Source organism: Thalassophryne amazonica, chromosome 10, assembly GCF_902500255.1.
Source record: "Thalassophryne amazonica chromosome 10, fThaAma1.1, whole genome shotgun sequence".
Lineage (NCBI taxonomy): Eukaryota > Metazoa > Chordata > Actinopteri > Batrachoidiformes > Batrachoididae > Thalassophryne > Thalassophryne amazonica.
Window position 1 is genome coordinate 67,925,896 of NC_047112.1, and position 27,314 is coordinate 67,953,209.

A 27,314-nucleotide genomic window follows, 5' to 3' on the forward strand; every position below is an offset into this window, starting at 1 on the left:
GGCCGCCTGCTCTTCCTGCAATCTGATTGGCCACCCTGTATGCTTCTCCATTGTCATTGGCTGTTGGTCATATCAATCATTGTGCTCAATGTAAGTCTCCGTTGTGTGATCAAACGGAAACAAAACTGAAACCTAGAATAAGACTGCGCCGTGTATGAAACACTACAGAACTTTTATTTTGACACAAATTCAGGAAGTGGCTCTGCAGCTGCGCTGTAGCTTCACCGATCACGGACTTTCCTCGTGTTGACAGCAGCGCGCGGTTCGAGAACACTGTATATTTCCATAATCTCTATAAATATCGGAGGGCCGGCCCATGCACGTCTAAACGTGCAGCGGCCCACCGGGCAAATGCCCAAAATCACAGATTACCAGTCAGAGCCTGCGACACAGGAATGTCTGTGTCAGGTGCGCACAGCAGGGGGCAGAGAGGAGGCGAGGACGCAGCCTGCAGGTTCTCTCAGAGTGCACAGTTTGGCTGCAGACAGACAAGTGCACTCTGATTTCTCTTCTTGCTTATATTTGTTCTTGTGCTGAGCTGCAGGTCTGCACTCTGTTCTGTTATAGTTTATCTTTCTTCCTATGGTTAATCTGTATGGAGTAGACAGTTCTCAAAAACTGGAGAAGAGTGAGGAAACACACCCAGACAACCCAGAAGAAGTTATAGGCTTTTGTAGCTGTGATTGGAGAAATTGTGCACAGTGCAAATTCTGCATTTTATATCAGCAGTAATTCAGCTTCATGATGAAGTGGTACAGAGGAGGATTTTATTAAAAAGAAGACCTGAAAGTTCAGTTACAACTTGCCAGAAGGTACATCTGAAATGCAAGCCTAGATTTGATGTTTTGGTGAAAAAATCATGAGAATCCAAGTCGGGGACCCGGGAAGATTTTGGAAAATCTGGATGCCCCCTGGACGCCTTGCTGGAGAGGTGTTCCGGGCATGTCCCATTGGGAGGAGGCCCCGGGGAAGACCCAGGACACGCTGGAGGGACTACATCTCTTGGCTGGCTTGGGAATGCCTTGGGGTTCCCCCGGAGGAGCTGGGGGAGGTGTGTGTGGATCGGGAGGTCTGGGCGGCTTTGCTTGAGCTGCTGCCCCCGCGACCCGACTCCAGATAAAGCGGAAGAAAATGAATGGATGGATGGATGGATGAATGATTTCACACGGAATGACCCAAATGTGGGTGTGGAATCCATTAGCTTAGCAGGGAATTTAGTGCAGAAAATCCACTGTGGTTATAGTAGATTTTCAGGGAAGGAAATTTATCACGCTGAGACTGTGGCCTGCTTCCATAGACATGTCCATAAAAATCATAGAGGGATATGCTTTGCAAACTTAATGCCCATTACTACATTGGATGATGTTGAAATTGAGGATGGCCCGTTGGCTATTCCAGCAATATCATAGGTTTACAGTTTTGCTGCCGTATTTAGTGGAATAACAACCTTATTTATCACTGTGGTGACGCATTAACCCCTCAACTACGACTGAACTCGAAGCCAGACTGCCTGATATCTTAGCTTAACATCTGGAAAATGCCCAATCAGTAGACAGTCTTGTGGACAGTTTAAACTCATCGCTCAAAACTACACTTGACATGATTGCGCCCCCTGCTTTTCTCCCTTTGGGCACATATTGCAACGTTTTGGGATTACCTTTCATTGCAATGCTGATGATACTCAGTAATACATGCCGGTAACTGCAGGTAATCTCATCCACATAAAATCCTTAGAGGATTGCCTTGCATCAGTGAGAACCTGGATGTCTGGCAACTTTCTACTTTTAAATTCTGATAAGACTGAAATGATGGTTCTTGGTCCAGTGAGACATCAGCATCAATTTGACCAGTTAAAGCTTATCCTAGGCTTGTGTGTCATCACACTGACAAAGTGAGGAACCTTGTGGTAATTTTTGATCTAACGTTGTCCTTTGACCACCACATTAGAGATATTACGAGGACTGCTTTCTTCCACATGCAAAATATAGCGAAGATTCGTCCCATCCTGTCTATGGTTGAGGCTGAGACCCTGATTCATGCATTTGTCTCTTCTAGATTGGACTACTGCAATTTTCTATTTTCTGGTTTGCCGCAGTCTAGCATTAGGGGTCTCCAATTGGTTCAAAATGCTGCTGCCAGACTTTTCACAGGAAGCAGAAAGTTTGACCACATTACACCCATTTTGGCATCTCTTCACTAGCTTCCTGTCCCTGTGAGATCAGATTTTAAGGTTCTTCCTCTAACCTACAGAAATTGTTCACGGACTGGCACCTCCCTACCTAGCTGACCTAATTATACCCTACGTACTGGCCCGGGGTTCTCAGGATGCAGGACTACTTTGTGTCCCTTGGGTGAATTAAAAGTCTGTGGGTCACAGAGCTTTCTCTGATTGTGACCCTGTTCTGTGGAATGGTCTCCCTACATCAATAAAGGTTGGATTCTGTAGACTTTCAAGTCGACTTAAGACACACTTTTCTCTTTCTTCTGGCTAGCATGTTGTTACTCTGCTTTTTTATTTTTTTTATTCTTTTATTGTGCCTTTTATTCTTTTAATTCATTTTATCTTGTTTTTTAGTTTTGTGTGAGGTGCCTTGAGGTGGCACTGTTGTGAATTGGCGCTATATGAAATGAATAAATTTAAATTGAATGATCTCATGTTTTGTTTTCTGCCATTTCATTTTGCACACGTTTGAGTCTCACGTTTCGTTCTGCATCATGTATTATCGTTTGATGAGTACGCTGTCTCTCGGTTTTATTTTCTCCACTCACTTATTGTGTTTAGTCCAGCCGCTTTGCTTCCTGTTGTTTTTCTATGTGCATCTTTTGTTCCTGCCTCCTTAGTTTCACACACCTGTGTTTTGATACTCGTTTGGCATCTAAGCCCTCAACTTTTTCCGGTTCATGTTCCTACGCGCTTCGTGAGTATTGTTGGTGCTGTTTGATCTGCTCATGTAATCGGCTGTATGCATGTTCTGTCACCTGCTCCCTCTCGTTAACCTCCAGTTAGTTTCTTGCCACCTCTGGGAGTTTGGTTCATATTTTGGTTGTGGGCTTTCAGCGTTTGTTTGGACGGTGTTTTCACTATTGTTGGGAGAATAAATCACGTGTGTTTTCACTCACATCCTGTTCTGGTTACTGCTTGCATTGGTGGGTTCATTAGAAACTGCTCTTTGCAACACAATGCCTCACACATGGATACTGGTGCGCTCGGTACGGTACAGAGCCGACAGTGCACCAATTCCCTTCATCAGGAACTCAATGGGACTGTGGAAGACATCACTGGAGGTCAACTCCAAAGCAAGTCACTGTCACACAAGTCACTGTCTAGTGCAGAATATACCAAGGTGATGCACTGACCCTTCAGCCAACTCATCACACAACAGATTGATAAAAGAAAAAATCATGTCACATTTTACACATTAAACGATCTGAGCCTCCTCAGGAAGTAGAGTCTACTCTGTCCTTTCTTATACAAGGCCCTTGCATGTACCAACCAGTCCAGCTTGTTGTCCAGATGGACTCCAAAGTTTTTAGTTTTTAGGACTAGACAACCTCTATCACCTCACCGTTGATTGTGATTGGTGTGTGGAAGGGCCTTCTACTGAAGTCAGTAATCATCTCCTTGGTCTTGGTGGTGTTTATGATCAGACCATTGCTCCTGTTCCAGTCTGTAAATGAAGAAATGACTCCTCTGTACTCCCTCTCATCCCCTCCCTTCACACATGCCACAACAGCCATGTCATCAGAGTATTTCTGAATGTGGCATGCCTCAGAATGATATATGAAGTCGACAATGTACACTGTAAAAAGGAAAGGTGACAGTACTGACCCCTGCGGTGCCCCATTGTTGCTCACCAAAGTGTCCGTCACGCTGCCCCCCAGTCTGACATACTGCGACCTCCTGGTGAGATAGTTGTAGATCCAGGTGGTGAATAGGGGATCCACTCCAGTACTCTCCAGTTTTGCCTTTCATACTTTAGGACCGACTTTTTTTATTGTATGGTTTACGGACCCGCCGACACGTTTTTTGGCATTTTAAAATAAATTTAAATTCAGATTTCAGTTTTTTTTTTTTTTTTTTTTATTTCTGCCAACACTAAATGCTCTGTCATGGCCAGTGATAAATGAAAAATAAATCCTGTTTGCTATTTCGCACTTTAGGGCCTTTCACATCGGACGCAAAGCATTATTTTTCAACGAGACGCGTTGCTTTCTCGAGGCGTCAGAAGTGTTGCTTTAGCTCGGCTTTTGATGCGACGCCTCTGACGGGAGCGCGCATTGCCACTTGTCGACAGGCTGACATGGTCAAAGATCAACCCAATCCAACATTCTCTGCTCTGAGCTGTGACGTAGCTTTGCGCTGTCCAATAGGAACGACGCGTCGGGCCAAAACACGGAGACTCGTGGCAGAAACCACTGATCTGTACAAAACAGATCAGTGCAGAAACCACTGATCTGTACAAAAAAGAAACGTGTCACAGGACTGCTCATTTATAGGTATGGTCGGACATCCGGGTCCCTGATCCGTGCGCACATAGCAACGCATAGTAACCAGCGAGCCGCTGAAAACAAACCGCTGTCACGCTCATTTCTTACTTGACGTCCATCATGCTCGCAGCGTTCTGCTGCAGCTTTTTCTACTTAATATACACCAGTTTTCACAGAGAATGCCACGATCGTGTGTTGCAGTTGGCTGTACCAACCATGATAATTTAAAAGATCAAAAAGTGTTTTTTTCGAGCTCCCAAAGCGCCACATTCTGTTTCTCTCCTCATTCCGCTCGGCTCACAGGAACGCATTCTGTTTTCAGCTGTGAGTTCCCCGCTTTCAGGCGTTCCAACTCTTCCTTTTAGGACACCTGTTCCATGTCAACGTAATCATGTGACGTTGGACAAGGCAAGTCCTCATGGTCACTCAGGACAGCTGGAGGCAGGAACTCTCTGGGTGAGGTTACTGCTGTAGCAGGTTCACCAAGAGAGGCAGCTGGAGGAGGTGAGCCGAAATGAAGCTTCGACTTCGCCCTCATTGGTCTTGGGCGTGGCTGGTTGAGACGCTTCACATTTCTGCTTTGGCTGTGGCTGTAGCGTTCAGCGGCCTTTGAAGCACTAGTACTGCCGCACACGATCGTGGCATTCTCTGTGAAAACTAGTCTATATTAAGTAGAAAAAAAAGTGACACAACGATGCGAGTGTGATGAACACCAAGTAGGAAATGAGCGCGACAGTGGTTTGTTTTCAGCGGCTCGCTGGTTACTATGCGTGTTGCTATGTGCGCGCACATCAGGAACCCGGATGTCCAACCGTACATACGCCATTTGGCATGACCAAATCTGCATTCCTTTGTGAATAAACAGCAGTAAAGATGACTATATCAACAATGGTTGAGTGCGCGTAGTGTTTTCAGCGGCGACCCAAAATGGCGGCCGTAACTATGCGGAAGTGACACAGGCCCGATTGAGTAGTTTTCTGAAGAAAAATCCTTGCAAATGTTTTTCTTTTTTTACCTCAAAATTTCTGATAACTGTTTAGAACACTTGTAATTAAAATAGCTAAATAAATAAATAAAATGTTCTTTAGAAACCTTTCTTCATCTGTAAATTAAAACCACGTGTAACCTTGGAGATTTATTTTTAGACAAAATAACATGGAAATTTGTAAAAAAAAATTTAAGTTTGGTAGATTATTCATATCTCATTTCAACCAGAAAAACAGACACTGTAAATAAATACAAATGCTTATTATAAATGCAAAAGGAGATAATTTAAGAATGACTGCAGTGTGATTGTAAAGTAGGATTTCTGTGACATAAACCTCATGATGATTTTTTTAATTGAGTCATTTCAACTTGTAATTTCATCAAAATTTGTTATTGCCTTTAATGTTGTGATCAGGACAGAATAATTTCTAAAATATGAATCTGATTAGTGATTGTGAATGTTTTAAAATTATGCACAGTAAGGGGAGAGCTTCTACCTGTGCAAATGTCTTTTGACTTTGATTTCATGGACATTTTTAATGATCCATTCATTTATTGTTAAAATATAAAATGAAACAGCTTTTTAAAAAAATAACAAAATAGTTGGTGTTTAAAGAGCCTTTTATTTAGAAGCAGGTGATGTTATGCTGGATTCTCAGGACCAGATGAAGGTCTCTTCTGCAGCTTTGACCTCTGTTGTTGAAGACACTTTTCTCCTATTTTGAGGAATTTTGAATTTGCGAAATACCTGTGTACAAACACAGGAGAAATTTAAATTTATTTTTATTCCGAATCCCGACACAAAATTTTGATTGGAAATGTCCGTAAACCAAATAATAAAAAAATGTCTGGCCTTAGACTGGATTGTACTGAAGGGACTGGGGAAATTGAAAAACATCAGCCTTACATAGCCTCCTGACCCCTCTAAAAATGACAGGGACCAGTGCAGCAGAGAGAGGACAGCATTATCCATTCCAATATTCTCCTGGTAGGGAATGGGCAGGCTTTGGACCCAATACCACTGCTGCTCTGGGGGTTAGTAAGGTTAGACCTTACTTGTGTGAAGCGCCTTGAGACAACTCTGTTGTGATTTGGCGCTATATAAATGAAAAAGAAAAAAAAAAAAAAAAAAAATGAAATGTGAAATGTTGCCCTCTTTAGTGCCTGACATCTAGCCAACCAATAGGTAGGTAAGAGGTGTAGCATGGTAAGATAAGACCAGCCTGACCAGGACAGGACCAATGAGGCCTGAACACACACCGCCACCCCCACCTCAGAGTTCCCAAACAAACTTTGGTTTGGGTATTAAAAACTAGGGCCAGCGTGTTGCCTGAGTAACATCATCAGTGAACGTGAAGTCACCGATACTGACAGCGCTGCATGTTAGCACACTAACAGCACATGATTACTTTGCTTTTTTGTTTGCAGTACAAAGAAAGTTTTTTTTTTTTTTTTTGACAAGTTGTTTCCTGTTGGCTACAAAAATCACCGTCACACATTTGATCCTGCAGACAACCAACAAAAACATGAGCTCAGAGGAGAGAAACACCTGAATACTTTAGAAAGTCGCACTTTTATTATGTTTGTGTGAGAAAACAAACACCAAAAACTCAGACAACATATCTACCTCAGAAATAAACTAAAACCACCAGAAAATAAAAGCAACATTGTTTACACAGTGTGTGTGTGTGTGTGTGTGTGTGTTTGTGTGTGCTGGTCCCATGTCGTCCATCTGGACCACGGGTCACGACAAGAAGTAAGCAGAAGGTACAGACGGCTTCACTCGCTGAGAAGATTCTGGAAAACACAAAGCAACATGTCAATCAATCAATTCATTAACTTCAGTTTACACACACACACACACAAAATCAATGTTCACAACTTCTCAATCAAGTATTTGGGTTTAATCACAAAACAGTGTGAAAATCATCCACAAACTAACGACCAATAAAATGATGAATATCAATGAGACAAAATCTCAACAAACAAGTCCAAGCATCAAATGACAATTTTAAAGTCGGCAAACACACAGAATCAACCAGATTAACAGAGTTCTTTATTCAAAAACAAAAGAGGAAACCAGGAAACAAAAGAGGAGAAACTCAGAATACAGGCAGGAGCCAGGACAACATGAGAACAGGTTCCAGTCTTTCAAAGGGAGGCAGCAGAGGGGCCTCCAAACTCAGTAACTAGGACTAAATCAGGAGGCATCTGGAAACTTGGAAGAAAATGTACAACAATCCAGCAAAGGTCACAAGAGAGGAAGACATTAAAATACTGGCGAGAGAGAGAGAGAGAGAGAGAGAGAGAGAGAGAGAGAGAGAGAGAGAACAATTTGGGACAGCTGTGGAAATCAGATTATTAAAACCACATAAAACAATAACAATGCAGACAGAAGACACAAGAGGGAGCCAGAGACCACCTGATAAGATCAAAGAGTAAAAATGACAGAATACTAGGACTAGTTAGTGGGGGAATGTCCAGGCACCTCACAATACAATTATGGATCAGAGGGTCGTGATTTGATAACATGATTGATTTCTTTCTCTACAGGATCTCTCAAAGCTCAGCCATATTTGCACCCATGTATTTCTCATTCACTGACTTTAAATTCCAAAACTCAGGGAGTCTGTTGTTCCTCAGTCTCCCTATTTCCACTGCCTGTGTAAGTGTGGGCTCACGTATGACTGAGAGTTTACTTCAGACTGTTACCACTTTGCGCTTGGTTCCTTCCATTCATTCTTTCATTTTCTGAGGCTTATCTGGTCTGGGAAGTGATGGCTGCAGACCAAGCAGACCTCCCACACTTCCCTATCCTCTGAAAAGTCCTGCAACTTTTCCTGAAGGATTTCTAAAGTGTTCCCAAGCCAGGTGGGAAATATAATCCCCCCCCGGCATGTCCTGGATCTTCCCTGGGGCCTCCTCCCAGCTGGACGTACCTGGAAGTCCTCCCTAGACAGACAACCAGGGGGCATCCACACCGTGTGCCCAAACCACCTCAGAGAGCTCCTTTCCGTGTGAAGAAGCAGCAGGTCCTGAATAGTCCGGCTTTTCACACTTTGTTCTTGTGTCAGAAAAAAGGAAGGCTATTGCGATAACGTTGCTACACTGCTGATCTGCCGACACTATTAAAAACATGACACGCAACACCTATTCTCAGCTTGTGCACACACACATTGTCCTTTTCATTCACTTTGGGTTCAGCGGGACGACCTGTGTGCACCCCAACACACCGCACCGCATTACAATGACAACCATGGCAGAGATGACTGTAAACGACGCCCACGATACTTGGCAGGTCTCAGTCGCTCTGCGGAACTCAGCACCAGGCTGTCGACGCGCTGACATAGGCTGAAGATGGAAACTGAGATTTTCATGCTCCGTCATGTTACTGTTTCGTTTTTAGATTGTGAACTCTTATAAAGAAGGAAAGAACACACGGACATGTGCAAGCAAACTTTGATATTAACTGAACAGAACAAATACAGGCTGATTAGACTCCCAATTCATTCATTCATTCATCTTCTACCGCTTAGTCCAATTAAGGGTCGCGGGGGGCTGGAGCCTATTCCAGCAGTCATAGAGTGCGAGGCGGAGTACACCCAGGACAGGATGCCAGTCTGTCGCAGGGCCACAAATAGACAAACAAACTAGACTCCCCATATTCTTTGAAAATAAATAAGAGTAAAATGAGAGGTAACTTGCTTTGAATTAAGTAAAACATATAGCATACATATATAGATACATATATAATAACTTTTTGAAAAATAATGTAAAAATCGGCAGCTTGTATTTTCATTCTGACTTAACTTTAGACCCTCATCACACATAGTAAGAACGGGCACCAACCAGGCCGACTGAGGCCAAGACGGAAAAAACGGCCATAATTGAGACACAGTCGGGAGGAACAAAGGCTCGGACAACCATGTTGGAATGTCACCAGACCAAATAGAATGTGGGCGGATCCCTTCCAGGCTGCCTCATACACACCTGCACGATTGTAGACCAAACGTATTTGGACAACAGTCCGACGACACAGTATGCTGTCAGACAGCACCAAGATCATAAATAATGTGCTCACACTGCCGAATGGATGCAGTTGAGTGCCACCCGATGTCCAAATGTCTGGCAAACACAGGACTGGAGTGGGAGCCAGCGCTGTGTCTGCACTTTGCACTGGACCTGCAGGATTGACTGTAGATCAGAGTACAACCAACGTATGGACCGGATTCACGCCGTATGTGTCAAAGCTGGCATTGGTGCTATCACTCATTCACCCACCCACGCAATCACATCTTTGCTCCTCCTCACATTCCCAGAGCTCACTGATCTCTCATAAGGAGGAGAGTGCACTGGCAGAAGGGAATGCAGCACCATGCATACCAACACAGTACGACGATGTGATGAGCACACGGCAGCCCCTTTCACACCGGGCTTACATAGAAATGCCTAATGCAGTTTACGCATTAGGATTCCAACTTAAAATTATGGGGCAGACAAACAGGCAGGGATGCATCAAGAGTGAAGCAGCTGGAGGAGAACAGGAGAAAGCCCAGGAGCTGTCCATCCAGAGTGCGCACACAAACAGGCTGAAATGCACAAGAAAATGGCAGAGTTCTAAAACTCACTTCTGTCAAATAGACCTGGAGGAAAACAGGAGGTGCTGAACTTTTTGCCTCTTCACTGTCAGTGATCATCCTCCTGTTGTACTGTGTGGTCCAGCGAAAAATCCTTTTTGGGTTTTTTATCAGTATATAACTGCATAGCTAGATTTTATTGATCCCGCTAGACTGTTATTGCTGCTGGACTTTGTTGGCAGTGGGCCAAGCTTCCCCATGCGCGCAACATTCTTCCGACACAGCCATTCCAGCATACTTGACATGCTGCACAATTCTACATAAGCTGTGTGAAAGGGGCTTTACGCCACGCTGTCCGGTTGGAGTATCAGTGTATGGCGCGCCACATGAGATTTATTTATGTGGTGGTGAATGAGACATTTGTGAGCTGATGTTTCCAGCACACAGCAGAGAGGGACTTCACCACAGGCTGCAGTCCCTGTCTGCTCACCGCCCTGTGCTGTGAAGTTCCTGGGGCCGTACCGGAGGTGAGTTTCATGTTTATTTATGTTGTCATGGGCTGGTAAAACATTTCCGCATCATACCTCCTACAGAGTTAGATTGTGCAGGGCTGTGAAATGAAAATTGTGAAATTCAAGGAAAATTTCCAGGGGGTTGAGTCAGGGTTTAGGGCCCGCGGGGCCCCAGAAACCAAATTAATTTTGTATCTAATGATACATTTTCAGCATCTCCTGGGAGAAAAAAAAATCTCAAAAGAAGTGCATATTAAAATGATCCTAGACTCAATCTTTCATTTAAACTGTCAATGATAATGTTGAAATAACAGAATATGACATGGAAGTTGGACCTGGAATGATTTTCCTTTTAACTGTAAACCTAATTATACATTAACTCAGAACAATTAAACTACAAGAAATTCAAGAAGACTGAAAAGACTGTTACAGCATTTCAAAAACCACAGCTAAAGCTTGTAGAATATTTTGAAAATCAGGGTAAAATATCAGTAACACACCTTATAGTAGAGAAGCTTGAATCTTCGACTGGACTGGTTGCTTGACGCGAGGACGTTTCGCTTCAAATCGCAGAAGCTTCCTCAGCTAAAATTCTTGCTCTGGAAGTCTGACTTCTGTCTGACTCTTGTAGAGACGAGTCAGACAGAAGTCTGACTTCCAGAGCAAGAATTTTAGCTGAGGAAGCTTCTGCGATTTTATGTTGAATGTTAAGCACTTTGGACACCAGTCGGTGCTGTAAAGCGCTTTATAAATAAATGTTGATTGACTGATTTGACGCGAAACGTCCTCGCATCAAGCAACCCAGTCCAGTCGAAGATTCAACCTTCTCTACTATGGAAACCACCTGGACAACTGAGAGCCTACACAGAAACACCTTATAGTATAGTCACACATTCTTGTATAAAGTCTACATTAATAAAAACTAATTTGCATTCTTGTGTAAATTCATGTAAATCCATTCAAAGCCACAATGTCTGTTCTCCAAAAAAAGAAAGTCTTGATTAATAATAAAAAAAGTCACATCATCTAGTCTAAAATCCAGTTTGAACAGCACAATGTTTATTTTCCAGGGAGAGAAAAATTCTTACCGTGTTTCCTGATATCAGTTCACTTTTCCTGTTTATCTTTCAGGTGTGTTCATGAAGCCAGTGACAATTCCATGGATTCTTGTCCTTGTCAAACACTTTCAAACCGTCTTTCTCACCATCTTCTCTCTGTCCGACGTCAGTTCGTGACACAGACATGCTGCATAATTCTTCTTTTAAAAACTTGAGAGCTCTAAAAGTTTGTGATGTCCACATGCTACATTTAGCTTAAGCGTCTTACAGGAGCCACACAGCGTCGCCGTAGCAACCAACTAGTCCTGCTTTACGACAACTGTCATAACAGCTACGCTTTGAGTGTCATTTTTCCTCTGCGAAGTTCCGCGGGTCTGAGGAAACAGATTTGTATCTGTAACACACAGATCAGTGTCCGCGGACTTATAAAACTTGCACGATGTCACAAAGAAACAGACGCGTTGCGATAGGCATTTTAAAAAGTCAGTGATGATGACAATTATAGAGTACAACACTAACACCCCCCTCCTCGTGATGAAATCCGCAGAATTCCTCGGATCTGCAGAGTTTTCACAGCCCTGATGGTGAGTTAGAGTTAGATGTGTATTACAGCGGTGACATGCCATTCAGCAGGGCACCACACCAAGTCTCTGATGCGTGTCGGTGTGGCACCAGCAGCAGTGCAGCATGGTGCACCTGCCTGTGCTGTAACAGCTATGATGAGCACAATATTTCACATTAATGATGTCGCCCATGGGAGGGAATGGAAATGTATCTGTACTGTAAGGTCTATTATGGATGTAACAGCCCATTCAGATGTGTGCGCTGAGCAACACCTTGACCTGCAGTGGCACACTGCTTTCCGTTTGATTGTGCAATGTTCACATCCACTGCGCATGATGAATGCGTGCCACAAACATATTACATATGAACATTTCCTTTGCCCTCCCTGGCCGGGGTACAGTGGAGGCGGACATATGTGGCACAAACAGGACATGCCAACAGGCTTTGCCATGCTCGATCCATCTCAGAGTCCCCTCGACTGCAATCAGATCCTTTCAAAAGCTGTTTTGATGCCGTCAGAATATGTAGCTTGCAGTCAGATGGGGCTCAGACTGCATACAGACCGCTGTGAGATGGCTGTCCCACCTCGACCGCACCAAGCGTGTTTTGAACATGTGCAATACAGTCGGGGCAGCCGAGCGAATGGGACTGACTGTGTCAACTCCAGCTCTCCACAATTTCACTGATACTTACTGGACTGGTAAGCATTGAAAGCCGAGATAGGCATGTCCAAACTTGTCCTCTGACACGCCGAAACGGAGGTGTTCCTTTGTTTCACTTCCAAAGCGAATCGGTCTTTACGCGCGAAGCCTCCGCGCGGCTTTCCATGACAAAATCTCTTGTTAAAAGTGAAATCTGCCGGAAAATGGCTGATATCCAGCTCTTGGGATAACCAGAGAAAGAGCACACGACGGTCTCGTATCCACAGAGCCATCAGCTCAGAAATGGTCCGGTGGCTTGTGCCGCGTCGTAGCAGCTCGGAGCGCGGCGCGCTGAGCGTCCTTAAAGGGGTCCTTAAAACTGTACTAACAGACCTTATTCTCTGTGAAGCCCATAAAATGTTCACCGAAAGCCAGATAAATTTTTCGAATAGTTTCCAGGTGCCAGTCTCTAACAGCTTCTGAAAAAATTCTGATGGAAAAAAACCCCAAATCATTCCGCCATTTCCAGACAATGAAAATCCGACGACGGGGCGGGACCACTCCTTCCACAAGGCGTGCTCACAGACGAATGACATCACCGACAGGCGTGGAAAAACTCACGCATGCGCACAAGGGTTCAAGCTTGTCTGATGTGAAAACATATGAATCAAATCCATATAGTTAAAAAAAAATAAAATAAAAAGGTACGATACTTTATGGACAGACCTCGTATAGTCTGTTTCTGTAACCCTCCTGTCCTGTGCACCGGCAACATTTCCTTTATATTTGTTTTATGAATTGTTTTGTAAATAGTGTCTGTAGCATGGCCAAAGCAGAGGGTCACTCCTTTGAGTCTGGTCTGTTTGAGGTTTCTTCCTCAAATCATCAGAGGGAGTTTTTTCTTACCACTGTCGCCTGTGTGCTTGCTCTGGGAGTTGGTAAGATTAGACCTTACTTGTATGAAGCACCTTGAGGCAGCTTTGTTGTGATTTGGCGCTATTTGATTTGATGCTCAAAACACTTAATGACTCACATTCACCCATTCACACAGACACACTCATACACCAATGTGGGGGTGCTGCCATGCAAGGCGCTTACTACACACTGGGAGCAACTACAGGATAAAGGACCTTGCCCAAGGGCCCTTAATGATTTTCCGGTCAGGCTGGGATTTGAACCAAGGATCCTCTGCTCTGAAGCCCAACGCTTAACCACTAGACCATCACCTCCCCAAAGCACTTATTATTAATTATTTGTTCTGTGTTATTTTCATAGAGTAGTTCAATGTGATTCACAATAAAATGGGAAAAAATGACATATACACATATGAAAATTACTCGGTCCTCAAAACACTTAACACTGTGGTGGCCTAGAATGTGGTTTGTGATTCCGAATATAAATTTCATTCCTATAACATATTTGGAAAGATATTTATCACAAAAGTTATGGTTTGCAACTAATGCAGTTTATGTAGTAAACATTCAATTTCCTGTCAGAATTATTTCATTATTTTATTGAACTAATGAGTACTTTTTTACAATGTCAATGGATTATATTTCCTCACCAGGAACGTTCGTGTCCTACAAGTATGTTTTTAATTACATTTTTTCCCCCAATTTTTTCTCATAAATGTTGGCACCTTTTAATAATAACCATAATAATTTGCAGTAACTGTTTTATTTATCTTAGTTTAAAGAGGAACGTTGGCACATGTCTGGTCACGTTCTGTCAGCATGCTAGTTATGAAGCCTTGTTGCTCATGGCGAAGTCTCTGGGATCGCTGAGGCTGCTGTTCCATGTTCCAGACGACATTCCTGCCAGCTTGTTTCCTGATTTGGTGCTCTGCTGTGTTCTCTCTGTAGAGTTTTCAAGCACTCTGTAGATGCCACCTTTGAAGACCAGGGGCCCAGTCCGGGATACCGGATCGAGATGTTAATCTTCTATGTGGTCTAAAGTGTGGTCTTCCTGTTTTAGGCTGCCTACAAAGGCGCTAACGTTAGGTCACAGCGTCACTCAGTCTGAAATCCTCAGATTTTCAAATTAAAAGATGCTGTCACACAGGATGACAAAAACAAAAACAAAACAAAACAATCCACAGATACGAAGCCTTTAAAGTGGATATGACACTTAAAGACAACATAGTCTTATTACATGTAACAAAGGTTATATAATTCGGTCAACCTAAACGTTTTAGGAAAGTGTACGTGGTTCTCCAGTTATATATAACATTTGTACGTCCCACCACTGAAAAATGTGCACACCCCGTGACTAGCTTCCCGCTGAGCACCAAGCCTGAAATACATCACTACATGTAGACCGTATCGGCTTGCGCGCCTGGCGGCCGTTGTTTACACTTTGTTTAGTGGCAGAAACTTGATTAAATACAGCTCTCAGGGACTTGTTTGTCGATATGCCTGACCAGTGTGTTGCAGCATATTGCACAAACACAAGGGCGAAAGGTTTTAGCCTTTTCAAGTCCAGGCAGATTGATCGAAAGCCGCGGTGTTGTGTGATGCACGAAATGTCCGGCTGCCACTCGCACACACGCATTTGCTCCCGACAGCAGACACTTTCCTCTACCGTCTCCACGCTCTCACCGCTCACAGGAACACATAAAATGTCAACCCCAAATAATATGTTCACAATAATCTTGAAATGGTCAAGGAACTTACGTAGTAAACACGGCGGCGGCACATAAACACAGCGCCGGCACGTTCACTGTTGTTTTCGGCGATCTTTTTCGAAACTTTCGGAGTTTATTTCCTATTCTTTCATTAAAATAACGTAACTAAACACGGATGAATGCAATGCCAGGCACTCAAAAACGGCAAAAACCCGAAGGTTATGACGGTGGTCCGCAAGTAATAGCTACACTATCACGGCTCCGGAACAATAACAAAGGCGGTAAACAGACGCTCGAATCGAAAATGCTATACAGTAATTAGAGTGTTATAAACAGCAGCAACAAAAATCAAAGCCTCCCTTACCATTCCATATTCTGCAGCCTTTCAAAATCCATCGGAATTGGCACGTCTCTTGCCTCTGCTTCGGCTCCGCCATAAGCACCGCCAGCATTATTTTCGCTGTCAGAATGCTCCAGGTTTGAATGTTCGTCTGAAAAATACGGCTCCAATCTGTTGGGTCTAATTACTGCTGCGACAATCTCAGCATCCGAGTCAGAAATAATCCACACTTGAAGAGGAGTCAGAAAAATTCTTGATCTCGTCACTGTCCATGCTGAGGTCCATCTGTTCCTGTTGTCGATCGAACAGACAAAGACGGGACTCTCCATTCTGTGATGTCATGGCATCACGTGACCGCTGAAGGAGCGCTGCAAGCGCGCTTTCCAATAAACACACTTTTGAGAAGCTGTACAAACTTTATTTTTCAGTGATAATGAATAAAAACACTTTCAACTTACTATACTGTATGTATATTTTGCTATTTATATCAGTTTTTCCCTAATTTTTGAAGTGTCATCTCCACTTTAAGGTAGAGGGAGCTGCTGCAGAGGACTTAAAGAGCCACGTGCAGCTCCAGAGCCGCAGTTTGCCGACCCCTGAGCTAACGGGTTAACCAGAATAACAGGTCGAGGATCAAAGCACAGTCAACAAGTACAATGGTAGGCAAACAAATCAGAAGACACAGGGAGGTAGCTGAACAAACAGCAGGACATCAAACACAGGAGAACAACAAAAATGCATGGTAGCAAGACAATCTAGCACTACAGGGTTGTGAACAGTTATATAGTGTGAGACGGATAAACAAGGAAATGAGCATACATATGAAACTGGAAGCTCCAGTGCGTCTAGACAGGAAGTAAAGGAGACAAAATGACAATGAGTAGGTGTTTCAAAGTATGATGCAATAAAAAATAATTCACTTGGAGATTTAGTAATCTGGAGAAGACAAAGATAACACAGTAAACCAGGAGAGCAAAACAGAGACATTAGAGACGCAATCAGATCAGGAACCGTGACACTGATTAAAGTCATTGAAGTCTCTGTCAATATGATCTCTCCTGTCAGTACTTTTTGGAAGTTAGGATTTAGTCAAACTATACAGGGACCAACCCCTTGTGGTGACAATGTGACAGATTGGTTGCTGGTTTATGGCGTAGCCTCATAGTTGTTGGATTGACAGCTTATCAAATCCATCCAAGAGATTTTTGACACATTAGGTTTATAACGGAGCCATGCCTGCCCAGGGAAAAACCAGCCAATCAAACCTTATGCCATTTACGAGGTCTGTTAGAAAAGTAACTGACCTTTTTTTTATGCAAAAAATATATGGATTTGATTCATATGTTTTTACGTCAGCCAAGCTTGAACCTTCGTGCGCATGCATGAGTTTTTTCACGCCTGTCGGTTGCGTCATTCGCCTGTAGGCAGGCTTTGAGTGAGCACTGGTCCACCCCTCTCGTCGTTTTTTCATTGTCAGGAGAATGTCTGAACGACTGCCGTTTTGTTGTGTTAAAATTTTTTCAGGAACCGTGTGAGCCAGCCAGGTGGAAACCATTCGATAAATTCAGATGGCTTTCGGTGAAAATTTTATGGGCTTCACAGAGATTAAGGAGTGTTACTACCGCTTTAAGGACGGCTCACAGCGGCTGAGGGCGCGCCGCGCTCCGAGCCGCGTTCGACAGACTGAAACGACCATTTCATTTCTAAACGGATGGCTGTATGGATCCGGGACCATTGTGTGCAATTTCTCTGGTTATCACAAGAGCTGGACATCAGCCATTTTCCGGCAGATTTCACTTTTAACAAGAGATGCCCAGCTCTCCACAATTTCTCTTATACTCACTGGACTGGTAAGCCACTGAAAGCCGGGATAGGCATGTCCCAACTTGTCCTCTGACACTCCAAAACGGAGGCGTTCTTTGTCTCGCTCCATCAGCGGCTCCGTCATGATGCGCGAAGCCTCCACGCGGCTTTCCATGACAAAATCTCTTGTTAAAAGTGAAATCTGCCGGAAAATGGCTGATGTCCAGCTCTTGTGATAACCAGAGAAATTGCACACGACGGTCCCGGATCCACACAGCCATCCGTTTAGAAATGATCTGGTGCTTTCTGCCTGTCAATCGCGGCTCGGAGCGCGCCGCGCCGTGCGCCATTGTGGGCCGTCCTTAAAGCGGTAGTAACACTCTTTAATCTCTGTGAAGCCCATAAAATTTTCACCGAAAGCCATCTGAATTTTTAGAATGGTTTCCAGCTGCCTGTCTCTAACAGTTTCTGAAAACCATATGGATTTGAATCACGTGATTACATCAGACATGCTTGAACCCTCGTGGGCATGCGAGAGTTTTTTCACGCCTGTCGGTTACGTCATTCGCCTGTGGGCAGTCTTTGAGTGAGGAGTGGCCCACCCTCTCATCGATTTTTTCATTGTTTAGGAATGGCTCAGAGACTGCTGCTTTGTTTGATCAAATTTTTTTCAAAAACTGTAAGGCACAACTGAGTGGACACCATTCGATAAATTCAGCTGGTTTTCGGTAAAAATTTTAACGGCTGATGAGAGATTTTGGTCTGTAAGTGTCGCTTTAAGGTTGGCCCACGGCGCCTGACGGCGATCTGCGCACCGAGGCGGCGTCGTCTCGCTGTTTCAAGCTGAAAACTTCCACATTTCAGGCTCTGTTCACCCAGGTCGTCGTCAGAGAACAGAGAAGTTTCAGAAGACGTCGGCATGAGGAGTTTATGCAGACATTCCACTGTTAAAAGAGATTTTGTAATGAAAGAACGTGCGGGCAGATTCACGTCAGGCCGGACCCGACTGCGGGGGGTTGTGACAGGAAAAACACATCCATTGGAAACCTTAACGGACAAGTTGGAACATGCCCAGCTGTTAAACAATTTCTCAGATACTCACTTGTTGAAAGCCATCAAAAGCCGCCTGAATTTTACAAATGGTTTTCAACATGGAGGTGTTTTTCCTGTCGCGGCGCAGACGGATTTGCGGCGGCGTCACGGAACCGACTCGGCAAATTTGCCCGCACGTTCTTTCATTACAAAATCTCCTTTAACAGTGGAATGTCTGCATAAACTCCTCATGCCGACTTCTTCTGAAACTTCTCTGTTCTCTGACGACGACCTGGGTGAACAGAGCCTTAAATTAGGAAGTTTTGAGCTCGAAACAGCCAGACGGATGCCACCTCCGACCGCGCCGATCCGCTTTGTGGGCTGTCCTTAACGCGAAAGAAACTCCACAATCTCTCATCAGCCGTTAAACTTTTCACCGAGAACCAGCTGAATTTCTGGAATAGTGTCCACTCGGATATCCCTCACAGGTCCTGAAAAAATTTTGATAAAGCAACGCGCGCCGTCTCCAGCAGCGTCTCAGACAAAGGATTTCAGCCGAGAGGGCTGGACCAGTGCTCACTCAAAGCCTGCCCACAGGCGAATGACGTCACCGACACGCGTGAAAAAACTCACGTATGCGCACGAGGGTTCAAGCATGTCTGGTGTAATCGCATGTGATTCAAATCCATATAGTTTTTTTTTTATTTTATAAAACTGCCGGTTAGTTTTCTAATAAACCTCGTATTTTTTGCATAAAATAAAAAGGACCGTTACTTTTCTAACAGACCTCGTATGCCCAAACCTCATATGTGCAAGCTGAAAGTGTCTTTTAAAGAAAGACAACGAGGGATTACAGGTTTTTTGGGCTACTTGTGATGCTACTGTCACACCTCCTGGATGGCAACCACCCCTGGAGACAGCTGGCCCATCTCCACCTCTCTGAAGAAGTTGTCCTCACACCCAAGTGGCAGGATTTTTTTGAATACGAGAATTTATTGATCAGGCTCCAGGTTTGAGGTTAAATTAAATAATGTGGCTGATATCAACGGCTAACCTCTACGAAGCCACACAGAGTTTAACTGTGTCCTTCATAAAAGTGAATGAGAGAAAAACCACAATGACATGAAGCGTTTCTTTCATACATGAAGAACTTTGCTTGTGGTCCATCATACTGATGAGGGGAGCTCATGCGTCAAATCATCGACAAGGCTGAAGACATTTTTTCCTCTTTAACGCATTTAGAAAAAAGCAACGTTTTTCCTGTCAATCACCAAATCACCAGTGAATTAATTATTTAAACATAGATTTGTGCAGTTTCCATTTTGCAAACACCGATACACACTTTGTGTTTCGAAGATTTTAGCCAGTGATGCAGCACCATAATTAAAAGCAGTCAGCAGAGGGCGCAGCTGAGTTTTACCTCTGTGAAGCAAACTAGATGGGAGGCCATACAAGGGGACGCTGTCGTCTCTCCTTCCAAAGTACTTTGACTCTAATCCAGCAGTCTCTCGACTAAAAATCAGAAAATAAATACAGATCATCAGTAAACAACAGCAGGACCACTAGTCTTGTCTCTGACACTAGGATCATTTTTAGCACTTTAATTTCAAGAAGAAACTTCATTCAGGCAACATAAATTAACACATTTTGGGCCCTTTCACCCCTTCTATTGTTCTCTATTTTTAATATGATATTCCTGGGGTATATCAGAGAAGAATCCCACAAGAAACATGTTTTTGCAATTAGTGGTGAGTCAAGTCTCAATATGACTGGACTAATATGTGAGAGCTGGGACACAGTGGACAGGAGGGACAGACACCAGTAGGATGGTCTTGATAGCAGGCTCGGTCACCTGCTAGGGAATAGGAGTCACCTTTAATGCCAATGAAACTTCAAAAAAGAAAAAAGACCCTCTGAGTCACACATGCTCCAAACGTCTAGGTGTGGAAGGTCCAAGGTACCATGTCACCAAGGCCAGAAGAAGTGCCTGAAGCAGATCAGACTGGGACCTTATGCTGACCAGTATCTCCTGAGAGAAGTGTCCAGTCAGTCAGAACTAGTGATGTTACGTGTTGTGTCGATGCTTTGAAGCATGTGTCGAGTAATCCAGGAAGTGTTTCTGCGGTGCGCGTTTTGAGACTTGTATCATTTCGGATGAGTTGTGTCACTGATGTCATTCCAAAGCCTTGCTGCCCGGCTGTACCATGTGACTGGTTCTGAAAGCGGTTCAGTTCTTGGTGCGAGGTTTTGACAGCAACATAAAGCCCTTATTACTGGCTACTACTATTTGTTGAGCTAATAGGATTTATAAATGGAATAGTTTTGTCTGAGTTGAATGTTTGGTCCCCAAAGTAGAGGTCAAACACAGTTGATGTCCATATGACAACTAAGCATGACAGACAGTCCAAAGTATTCCTTTTTAACACCCCGTTAACTCAACCAGTAATGTGCGTCACTTTCTCCCAAAATTGGAACAGCTTTATCTTTTGACCCCTGTACAAACTGAAAATGACTTTTGTCATCATTTTTGCTGTTTTTACCCTGTAACTCCACAACATTTAGTCAAGGATAGTCTAAACCAGTAGTGGCCAACCCGCGGCTCTTTGCCTGGTGTCATGCGGCTCTTACGTTCATGTCCAAGTTTGTGTTTGTGTGTGTATTTATGTGCGTGTTCGCTTCGCTTAAGTTCAATACGGTAATTTTGTTGAATGTGCTTCACTTGGGTTCATTACGGTATTTCGAGATCATGGCAAATGCGCAGGTGCAAAAAGAAAAATTGCAAGAAGAAGAAGAAGAAGGTCAGGGGGTCGATCTTCTGTCAGATCTCAAAATGGCAGGGAAAAAATGTACTGCAAAAAGAAAATATGAAGATGAAAACAGGACGTTTCTAACAGAGTGGGAGAATTTATATTTTTTCGTCGAACGTAATGGCAAGCCATTCTGCCTTGTATGTCAGTCGTCATTGGTGCATTTCAAGGCTTCAAATCTTCAGCGTCACTTCAGCTCACTCCACGCTAACATTGACCAGGAATTTCCAAAAGGGACTGAACTTCGCAAGCACAAGCTGACCACTTTGAAAAGTCAGGCAGAAAAGCAGGTACAGGTTTTCAAAAAATTTATGAAGCAGTCAGAGACAGTAACACTTGCATCGTATAAACTGGCTTGGAACATTGCACGGGCTAAAAAGCCATACAACGAAGGGGAGTTCGTTAAAAAATGCATAATTGACGCTGTTGAAATCTTGTCTCCTGAAAACGACAAACTAAAACGCATGGCATCAGACCTCCAACTGTCCCGCCACACTGTTGAACACAGAATATCAGACATTAACACAGTTATTGAATCACAGTTGCACTCTGACCTTCAAGCATGGCTCAACGTACGTCTGTGAGTCTGTGTTTTCTACCATGAAATATGTCAAATCAAAACACCGCTCTGTTATGACTGACACCCATGTGAAAGAATTGCTTCGAGTGGCAACAACGGAGTACGAGCCAGATTTGAGGAGGATTGTTCAAGGGAAGGAATGCCAGAAGTCCCACTAAGCAACATGCATAGTAAGTGCACACTATATTGATTATTGAAAAATGACTGGCCTGTGGTCTTGGTACTGTAGTAAATATGTCATTATCATGTTGGTTTGGGGCATTTGTTATTTGTTATCATGTTGGAGTGACATCAATCTGGCTGAGCCTGTGTGTGTGTGTGTGTGTTTGTGTGCCCATGTTCATGTGCCCGTGTGCTGAAGTGGCTCTTTGCTGTAACCCAGTAAGAAATGTGGCTCTTGGTCTCCGACTGGTTGGCCACCCCTGGTCTAAACTATACCTTTTTGGAATTGTTACAATCAGACAAATACTATGATATACCTTTCAATATGATTGGAACATTTTAAAATTTTGACCCCTGCGTAATTCTTCATTGACCCCTGTAGGTCGTGAGAGGTCAGCTCCAGGATACCTCCATATTTGAAAACAAGTATTAGTTAACAAGGTTGGGTAGGATTACTTTGAAAGAATACATGTGGATTACATGTATGTATGTACATACATTTGGATTACTTGTAATCTGATTACTTTTGGATTACATTTCAAAGTAATCCTACCCAACCTTGTTAGTAAATTTAGAGATGTGTGTCAAATTTGGTGCTTTCGTCACAAAATCCACAATTGTTATGGAAATTTTAGCTAAGCTGCTCCACTACGTCAGATAGAGTCAGACATTCAGTTTTCTTGTCAGTCTCATCATATTTAAAATTGGACCAAATATCGAGCTTTGTCTTCCTCCCAGCATGTCATCGCTCTGGCAAAGAACAATTCTTGATCCATGTAGTTTCATGTTGCAGCCACAGGGTGGCAGCAATAGTACAGGAAATAGCGCAGCTGTGCATCATTCTGAATACAAAGTTTGGAAACAAAACGTAGGAGGTTGTAGTTTGTATTTCATGTAAAACATTTCAATTTCGTCCTTTCCATTAACAATAAAGAATTTTTTTTTTTTTATTTCATTTATATAGCACCGAATCACAACAAAGTTGCCTCAAGGTGCTTCACACAAGTAAGGTCTAACCTTACCAGCCCCCAGAGCAAGAACACAGGTGACACTGGTAAGAAAAAACTCCCTCTGATGATTTGAGGAAGAACCCTCAAGCAGATCAGACTCATAGGGGCGACCCTGTGCTTAGGCCATGCTACTGACACAAATTACAAAACAATTTAAAAAACGAATATACAGGACCTATCAACATGCATGCATATATGCATGTTGATATTGTCTTAGTATTTTAGAACATGATGTGCGGGGGCAGTGGCAAGTGGTTAGTGTGCTTGGTTCGAGTGCGGAAGGTTCCCGGTTCAAACCGCACCCCTGCCCATTTCTCCGTATAATGTAGACTTTACTGAAACAAATGGGGGCAACATGGATTTATTTTGCAGCTCAAACTCAGTATCTTTTGTGGACTTTGTGAATGTTTTTTTTAACTGAATTGAATTTATTAGGCACATATATGCTTAACAAAAATACCTCGTACACAAACAAACAAAACTTATAGACAAAGTAAAAGAAAAAAGAAAACATAGTGTACAGTCAAATTAAACCAGGCCATGTGTCTGATCATGAACGATCATTTCCAAACAAAATGTGAAGTCACATATTTCCCAAACAGCTCCGTTTACGTGCTAGTTACCACCATACATTTTCAGTAGTAAGGATTCAAGTGTAGCAGATTCTTCATACAACACACAAACTCAACCTGTTTCATCAGATACATATCCAGAGAACACCATTTCTTTATATAAATATCGTCATTCCTTCTCTTTGCGTAAAAAAAAATCTTGAATTCTAAATGGCAATTGCTTATTTTTCACTTTGTACATCAATTGAACAGTCTTGAATGTTATCAGATCATAGAGGTTTAATATTTTCAATTTAATGAACAATGGGTTGGTATGATCACTATACCCTGCATTGTGGATTGTTCTTAATGCTCTTTTTTGAAGGATGAATAATGGTTGCACTGTTGTTTTATAGTTATTGTCCCAGACTTCAGCACAATAAGTCTGGTAAGGTGCAATCAATGCACGATACAGAGTGTGTAGTGATTTACCATCAATAATGTGCTTAGCCTTATTTAAAGACAGAAGGATGTTGAAATGGTGAACAGGGGTGTTTTGTGAGGATGCAGCAAAGGCACTTGTGAGGTTTATTAGGTGGACAGTTTTCCCAAAGATAAGATTTTGAGGAGGAAAGTGGGCGCTTTTTTTTTTAAGTACCTCTGGGACAGACTGCAGAAATGAAGCCAAGCCCAGTGTGGACATGGTCCTCAAACCAAGGATTCTATCCTTTCCATTTGTGTGGCCAGGAGAACTCTTAAGCCGCATTCACACCGATCGCGACACGAGCGACAGCAGTGACAAGTTGCCATGTAATCCTATGGAAGGAGGCGTTGTGGCGCCAAGTCACGCAACGCGACGGACACGAATGAAGCGACGCAAGTGAAGCGATTGCCGCGTTTGTGGCGCGATATTGCGTCGCCCTCCACCCCAAGTTGAAAAATCTGAACTTTTTCGTCTTGTCGCGCCGCGATGACCAATCAGGGACTGGATATGTAGTGACGTGGAGATGTCTGGAGTTTGACTGAGTTGGATGTGAACATGTCCTGTCTCTGTTACCCAGCCTGTGAGCAGGACTCATGTCCCTTTTGTCCTTTATTTCACAATTATGACAGAGTTTGAGGGGAGAGCGAGCAGCAGCCCACAGCAGGGGCAGCAGAGTTTTTTTTTTTAATTGTTTGCATGCGCCAAATTTTCGCAGTGAAAGCAGAACGACACACCGGGTGATGGTGGAATTTGTGGCGTCTGGTCGTGCCCGGTGTGAATGCGGCATTAAAGCATGTAGCCTCTCCCAAACCCGTGAAACTGGCTGTGTTTGTGGCTTATGCCGCCACAACATGCCATGCTAAGATGCTACGTGTGGGGCACTGGCAGCATCCATGATCACAGAGAGTCACAGAGATCATGCTGGCGATGTGGACCAGCTTCAAGCCATTTGTGTTATCAGTGTGTGCACCGTGGACAGTCATGCTAAGCTAGGCTACAGGGAGCCAACGAGTCTGGTGGAGGAACGCCGTTTACTGTGGACCACGCCACACAGCTGAAGAATAATTCTATGTGGCTGTGTGTGCAAACACAGTGAAATCAGCCAAGCCAAAATAAAGACATGTTACATTTGTAGACAAAAAGCAACCTGGATTGACTGTGTGTCCCGGCGTAAGTCATGAGGTGGACTGGAACTGGACACAGGTCCAGTGACCTTTAGGCAGCTACAAGTCGCTACATAGTGATTGTTTTTCAATATACCTGCCAATCTGTCTTGTATTTTTCAGACGTACTCTGACTTATTTTACTTTTATCAGCGGCCGCACAAGTTAAAGAGTTGGATGAAATGATTTATAATCTGGTTTCTAATTGTTTTAAAAGCTAGTGTGGACTGGAGAGAGAGATATGCAGTTAAAGGACACCGGGGCGTCTTTGGTCACCAGGCTCATACCTGATGACCGAGTTTACAATCATTCAAAATTCTCTTGTTAACATTAAGCCCATCTGTTCAAGACAGCTTTTTTCTACCCGACCAATTGCACTGCCTAATGTTCATCTGTTTTACTTCTTATGCATTTTTTGGTTTGTTTTTTTATTGTTGTTTAATTTGTTTTTATTCCTGTGTGGTGTCCTTGAGTGTCAAGAAAAAATAAATAAATATAAATAAAATAATACGTGTATAAATAAAATGCATCATCATCATTATTATTATAATTATGGGTCACGGTTGGGCTGAGCCCGAATAAACAACTTGGCACATACATGTGGGCTCACCACCTGCAGGTAGAGTGCAGAGGGTCTGGAGCGCTGTCCTATGGGCAGTGGACAGGGGTAAATGCCCAACTGGACTGACGCTGGTTAAAACTAATGTAAATGGCAAATTATTTATTTCAAACACAATCACACCCTTAGTGGTCAGAAGCTAATGAGCTAATTGATGTTACTGTACCGGGCACAAAATGCGAGTAACTGCATCTTTTGTCCACTGAATAGACCATCATACCTGTGGTAAACGCGAAATGTAATTAAACACTGAAAACTCTTATTTAGTTATTCATAATGGGAAAAAAAGACTAAGTTAACAGGCTTAGCTGAGTTTTCATTGCTGTTCTTGTTGTCTCACACACTCCAAAACAGTGTTGTACAGAGTAGTATAAAATTTTATTATACATCTGACTGAAATCCTTTGTTCTGATTGGCTGATTCGCGTGTAATAATTGCAATACTTTTCACAATAAATCATCCAAAGTTAACAATAGCCACATTATTGACTGATTCTGCACCATTTTGGGCAACATTATGAGTGACTGCGGACCGATTTTGTCATAACAGGGCAACGTTTCGCGCATGTGCAGGGGTGATGCGTTGCAGGCGACATCATGGCAGCGAGCAGAAGGTTTGCATCCGTGGATACTGATGGGATAAATGGTCTTCTATCCAAGAAAGACAGTGAGAGCACCGTGAAAAGTATCAAGAAAAGTTCTGCACTGTTCAAGGAGTTTTTAGCGAAGGACGACAGGAAAGATTTGCATGGTGTTTCACCCGACGGGTTCGAGAAGCTTCCCACTGCCACACTCCACCATGAACTGGGACAGTTCTACGCATCATTGCGCTCCAAGTCTGGCCAGAGGCTGAAACACAGTACCATGAACTCACTATGGTACGGGATATCCAGGTACCACTACACAGATGTATAATAAAACAAATGGTGACTGGTTTGGAGGGCAGCATAATGGAATGTCACCCCGAGGGATCATTGTTGCCCAAGCCGGAAGGCCGCGGGCAACAATGATCCCTCGGGGTGACATTCCATTATGCTGCCCTCCAAACCAGTCACTATTTGTATAATATTCCTCTCTTTATTCCAAAGTGGGGCATCCCAGGTGGAGAGGATTAAAAAGTTTACTTTTTAATCAAAGAAAGAATGTTTCTCATTCAGAGCCACATCTTCTTGTGTTTCATATAAAAGTGGCTTCAGAATGTAAGTCGCAGGACCTCACAGGCTAATAAAATCCCTGGGACTTACACAGGCTATTATTATATGGCTACGACAGTACACACGCTGCGACTGCAGTCTGACTGGCTGATTTCTGGTC

The 27,314-nt window shown here is 43.4% G+C and overlaps 1 protein-coding gene across 1 annotated transcript in view; it reads right to left on the bottom strand.

The window, feature by feature from the left end:
* Positions 1–7,153: 7,153 nt before the first annotated feature.
* sass6 (SAS-6 centriolar assembly protein) overlaps positions 7,154–27,314 on the bottom strand; it is a 50,718-nt gene continuing 30,557 nt past the window's right edge. The window contains exons 15-16 of the mRNA XM_034180192.1: positions 20,046–20,137; positions 7,154–7,272 (exon numbers count right to left, since the gene is read on the bottom strand). Coding sequence (XP_034036083.1) covers positions 7,220–7,272; positions 20,046–20,137 — 145 coding nt within the window. The 3' untranslated portion in view covers positions 7,154–7,219. The remainder of the gene's footprint in view (positions 7,273–20,045; positions 20,138–27,314) is intronic.